A 6,261-nucleotide genomic window follows, 5' to 3' on the forward strand; every position below is an offset into this window, starting at 1 on the left:
TCATCTATATGGCTGAAATATTTTCATATGAAGTAATTTCGTGCATTTGATATTAAGATGTAAACCTATTAAGTTAAATATTACTTAGGTAAATTTATCTAGAGTTAAAATCATTATGCAATAAACAAGGGGATAGCTAAGCCATTAATTTTATATATGAAATCTTTTGTGAAATAAAGAATAACACGAAAATGTCTCCAAAAAAATGTGCCTTTCTTTCTCCCCTTCAGAAACTTCCCAGAGGAAAATGGCATTAGGAAATCATTCCACAGTGACTGAGTTCATCCTCGCTGGACTAACAGAAGAGCCAGAACTCCAGGTGCCCTTACTCCTCCTCTTCCTAGGAATCTATGTGGTTACAGTGATGGGGAACCTGGGCATGATCACACTGATAGGGCTCAGTTCTCACCTGCACACCCCTATGTACTATTTCCTCAGCAGCTTGTCCTTCACTGATCTCTGCCATTCTACTGTCATTACCCCCAAAATGCTGGTGAACTTTGTGACAGAGAAGAACGTCATCTCCTACCCTCAATGCATGACTCAGCTCTATTTCTTCCTTGTTTTTGCTATTTCAGAATGCTACATGTTAGCTGCAATGGCATATGACCGCTATGTTGCCATCTGTAGCCCCTTGCTTTACAATGTCATCATGTCCCATCAGGTCTGTTTCTCCCTGATTTTAGGGGTGTATATTATAGGCCTGATTTGTGCATTTGCTCATACAGGCTGCATGTTAAGGGTTAATTTCTGCAAATTTTATGTGATCAACCATTATTTCTGTGATCTTCTTCCCCTCCTGAAGCTCTCATGCTCTAGTACCGATGTCAATGAATTACTGATACTGTGTGTTGGTACATTTAATATCTTTGCCCCTAGCCTGACCATCCTTAGCTCCTACATCTTCATCATTTCCAGCATCCTCCACATTCACTCCACTGAGGGCAGGTCCAAAGCCTTCAGCACTTGCAGCTCCCACATGTTGGCAGTTTTGCTCTTTTTTGGATCTGCTGCTTTCATGTACCTGCAGCCATCATCAGTTGGCTCCATGGATCAAGGAAAAGTGTCCTCTGTGTTTTATACTATTGTTGTGCCGATGCTGAACCCACTGATCTACAGTCTGAGGAATAAAGATGTTAATGTTGTGCTGAAGAAAATGCTAAAGAGCAGAATATTCTAGTGATCAGAAATATATGGGAATAATTTACTAGATCTAAATCATCAACAATTACATTGTATGAATTGATACATTTCCTTTTAGTCCATCTGTCAAGATTTTTCTTCATTTTATGCAATTCTATTGACATTGTTTCTTATATCCATAGCATTCTTAATGTTCATTCTCTCTGTTTTTTTCTAAGTATTGAGACACAGATTAGAAGAAATACTAAGAATAACCTGGGTGCATGGACCCACTGATGCTGTCACAATCACTTCCTCCTCTTTTTTTCCATAAAATCCATAAAAACACAATCCTCAACCATAATTAAAATACTGTCTTCCAACAGTGGTTACCCACCTCCTTCATTCTGTTCAGTCAAGAAACAACATAAATCATATCAATATGATGACAATAATCTCTAGTGTTTTGTGTAACTCTAGCCTGGAACAGTCTTTTTTCTGTCCTAATTATCTATATACTTTATTTGTTTGTCTTATTTATTCTGTCTCTTACTTAGGACAACTAATCAGAACTTAGAATCTGAGTTAAGAACTATCATGTGTAGTGATAGTGCTCAATCCAAAATACCTGTGCTTTGTCATTTATTGTTCTAATTGGTACTTTCCTGCTTATTTCACAAATCTGCACTGGATTGTAGTTTTCATGAAGCTAGATCCCTATACATATATTTCACTGCCATATCTGTAGGATTTGGTACAGTACCTGCCACCTCCTACGTCCTTGATAAGTTTGTTGTTAATTATTTCCTCTTATAAAGTATTTATAGGAAAACCAAATGTGTCTCATATGAGCTCACACATTAATCTCTAAGGTTAGCTACATATGCTTAATTTGTTGTTCAAATCAATTAAGTTTATGTTTGGACAATCCTCCAAAGTTCTGCAAGCCACTTGGTGACGTCTCAACTTACTTCTTTACATAAGTTTAGAAGTATGCGTCCTGAGCTCCTTCTGTGTCAAACTCCAGTACAGGTGTAATATTTTGTGAAAACCTGATTTCTTAAGTCATTAAATCCTGTCAACCACTAAGGAGTCTTTGAACAAGACATTTTTTTTATTAGAAAGCATGCAGTTAAAATAATAACTATATTTGATATCTGATAGGTCAACATAGCAAATCTGATGGTAGGGTGATATCTAGAACACAAGGAACTTAGTCCAGAACACTATGGTTTTCTATATGCTGGGAAAAAAGTAACTTCACATAGTCTGGCAGTGAGAAAATTCTTTACTATGCAGATATTGAGTGAATTTTGTTATATGTAAAATATACTTCAATAAAATTGATAAAAGGAGAGAGTGAGCACTAAAGAGGTAAATACAATAACTTGTATTGCTGCAGCTAGAGGAAATATTTTGTCTCTTTTTAAAGGGGCTGATTAAGTTATTTAGTCAGATACATTTTATGCTACCTAATTTATCTATATATGTTATTTACAGATTCCCAGTTTTCCAAACTGTAGTTTATTCATGTCTTTAGCTGGAGGGAAGGCAGGTGGATGAGCCATAGCTCTATAGTACTGTCCTCTGGGAACTCTAAAACTGACTCACATACCCAATTGAGCATATCAAGTAGGCTTAAATCTCCTTGTCTGAGCAAGACCTCAATCAGCCATGGGCTCTATTAATCTGAGCCTAGGAAGACCCTACTGTCAATCCATTTCTTCCACTTTAAACTGAGTTAGAGGATTTCTCTAGGATAAACCAACCTATTGCCTTATTTACCATTACCAGTTTACTTCAGGATAATCAGTGAAAAATTTGCCAGAGTCTGATTTAGAAATATACATCTCTGAAGGCAGTAAGGCCTAAAAGTTATTCCCTGGAAAACTCATCTGTGAAACTCCACATAAATTACATTTCATGTCAACTCTTTATACTCCCTCAGAAAAATTGGCTCTTTTTCTTTCTAGATGATGGTGCTTTTGGTAATTATATGATACTTTGAATGCTTATTCTTTTCATTGCTCTTGCCTCAATGGACTATAAGCTCCAGTAGGGCAGAGCATGCACACTCAAATATTCATTTATGATTGCACCAAACATCTCTGGTTTCCCATGGCACATTCTCTCAGACTACCTCTGATTTCAGGGGCAGACATATTTTTTAGTTCTGTGCAAGGTGAAATTCAGCTTGCATTAAGAGTAGTTCACTTCAAGTTTGCAACGTGATCTTTCAGTTTTGCTCTAGAGCCTTCTCTTCAACTCCAGGTGTCTACTTGACCCATGTACAAGTCAGCCCAGAGAGTTCTTGCCTTTGTATAAGCCTTATCTGATGTTACAGGAGACTGTGTAAATGCTGCATCTTCTTGCCTCTCTTGGCAGCCATTACGGGAAATGCTATGTACACTCCTCATGAATGGCTAGCAAAATTGAGCCCCCTTACCCATAACAGCACTTCAATACTACGTTCCAGTACTGGAGTCTCCTTAATTCTGTTTTGACCCAAATTAGTAAATACCACTTTAAAATTTTAAAAAGGTCAAATTCTATATCTAACAATGATTTAAAGCATTTAAAAGTAAGTTCAGTTAAAGAAATTCATTGCAATTATTGTCTCAAATTGATATAACTTTTAATATTTTGAATAAAAACAAATATAATTTTGATTTCCATACAGAGCAATTTAGTCATTAGGTAAAACCAAAATACTCTCTGCAACACATATATTTCCATTGTTCCTCAACATCTCTTTATTTGTAGAAGAAAAAAAATCATCTCTCCTTATTAGGCTTGTTAGGAACTCCACATGAGTTTATAGCAACATCCATCAGATGCTCTCTTGTCATTACCACATTATGAATTCATTGTAATATTTAAACATAGTCAGAAGAGATTAATGAAAATAAATCTTTCAAAGATTTATAGTTTATTAGTTTCCCAAGGCTGTCATAACAAATACCACAAACTGGATGGCTTTAAACAACCAATTTATTGTCTCAGTTCTCAAAGCTAGAAGTCTGAAATCAAGGTTTCAACAATGTTGATTCCTTCTGAGAGCTTTAAGAAAGAATCTGTTCCGTACTTTTTTCCTTGCTTCTGGTGATGGCCAGCAATCCTTGGTGTTCCTTGCCTTGTAGATGCATTATTCTAATCTCTGCCTCTGACTTCACATGGTGTTCTCCCTGTATGTCTCTGTGTCCAAATTTCCCTTTTTATGAGGATACAATCCACAGTGGATTAAGACCCACCCTACCCACCTCATCTAAAATTGATTACATTAATGAAGATCTACTCCAAAATAAGGTCACATTCGCAGATATTGACAGTGAAGACACATATATTTTTGGGAGGAAGTAGTTCCAGCTTCAACACATAATACAAAACTATTTTCTCTGATTTTATATTCTTCCCGTATGGAAAACACATTAGAAAATTTTCTTAGTCTATGTCTTCAAAATTTCCTGAAATTTTGAACTTTTAAATGGTAGAGCATGAAACTCTCTGCAGCTCTAACAATATCAGTCACATCCTCATTTCCAGCCCATAATCTAGCAAGAGAAATATTTCACAGTTAAGTGACAATCTTAAACACTTGGGAAAACAATGAAGATAAAGGGAAACTTTGATCATTTGTTTTCCAAGTGCAGAGGGTTCCTTTTTCTCCATATCCTTTAGAACACTTCTTATTTGTTGTCTTTTTGATAATAACCATTCTAACAATTGTGAAAGGATATCATTGTGATTTCAATTTGCATTCCCTGGTGATTAGTGATGTTGAGCAGATTTTCATGGACTTGTTGGCCATGTATATGTCTCCACTGGAAAATATCTATTCAGATCCATTGCCCATTTTTAAGTAAGACTGATTTTTTGCTATTGAGTTTATATGTTCTTTACATATTTTAGATATTCACCCCTTATCAGATAAATAATTTGCAAATATTTTCTTCCATTGGTAGAGTGCAATTGCCTTTGGTGTCAAATCCAAAAATCATCACCTAGACCACGGTTTAGGAGCTAATACCTATGTTTTTTTCCCAAGAGTTTTATGGTTTCGGGACTTATATTCAAGTTTTTAATCCACTTTGAGTTAGTTTTTGGGTGTGGTGTAAGACAGTGTTCTTATACGTGTAGTTGTCCAGATTTCCCAATACCATTTGTTGAAGAGGCTTTTTGTCCATTGTATATTCTTGGCTCCTTTTTGTCATAAAGTGATTAACCGTACATGTATGGGTTTATTTCTAGGCTCTCTAATCTGTTCCATTGATCTATGTGTCAGTTTTTATGCCAATACCATACAGTTTTGATCACTATAGCTTTGAAATATAATTTTAAATCAGGGAGTGTGATGCCTCCAGGTTTGTTATTCTTTCTCAACATTGTTCTGATTATTGGCATCTTTTGTAGTTCCATACAAATTTGAGGATTGTTTCTTCTATTTCTGTGAAAAATGTCATTTCTTCTATTTCTGTGAAAAATGGAATTTTGATAAAGATTGCTTTGAGTGTGTAAATTGCTTTAGGTAGTATTGGTATTTTAACATTGTTAATTCCTACAAACCATGAACATGGAATATCTTTCCATTTTTTTGTATCTTCTTCAATTCCTTTCATTAATGTTATAATTTTCAATGTACAGTAGTGCACCTTATCTGCGGGAGAAACATATTAAGAACTCCAGTGGATACCTGAAAGTCTGGATGGTACCAAACCCTATATACTATGTTTTTTTCTATATATACATACCTATGATAAAGTTTAATTTATAACTTATGCACAGTAAGAGATTAATAACTTCTCTTAGGCATATCCAATTTACCAGCATCACTCCTCCTTCACTTTAGGGCCATTATTAAGTAAAATGAGGTGTACTTGAACACAAGCCCTGTGATACTATGACAGCCAGTCTGAGAACCAAGATGAATACTAAGAGAGTAATAGTTGGGTAGCGTATTCAGTGTGGATGGAATGGGATGGCATGAGAGATTTCATCATGATGTCTAGAATGGCATGCAACTTAGAACATATGAATTGTTTATTTATGGAATTTTCTATTTAATATTTTTGGACTGCAGTTGACCATGGGTAACTGGAACTGTGGAAAGTAAAATTGTGGATAAGGGGGACTCTTGTACAG

At 35.5% G+C, this 6,261-nt stretch overlaps 1 protein-coding gene across 1 annotated transcript; it reads left to right on the top strand.

Annotated features, from left to right (window-relative positions):
- The first annotated feature begins 247 nt into the window (after positions 1-247).
- On the top strand, positions 248-1,180 carry LOC124232233 (olfactory receptor 8G1-like). The gene has a single exon (XM_046649195.1). It carries the CDS (start codon positions 248-250, stop codon positions 1,178-1,180), a length of 933 nt encoding a protein of 310 aa, XP_046505151.1.
- The last annotated feature ends 5,081 nt before the right edge of the window (positions 1,181-6,261 follow it).

Source organism: Equus quagga, unplaced genomic scaffold (genome assembly GCF_021613505.1).
Source record: "Equus quagga isolate Etosha38 unplaced genomic scaffold, UCLA_HA_Equagga_1.0 HiC_scaffold_3558_RagTag, whole genome shotgun sequence".
In the NCBI taxonomy this organism is placed as follows: domain Eukaryota; kingdom Metazoa; phylum Chordata; class Mammalia; order Perissodactyla; family Equidae; genus Equus; species Equus quagga.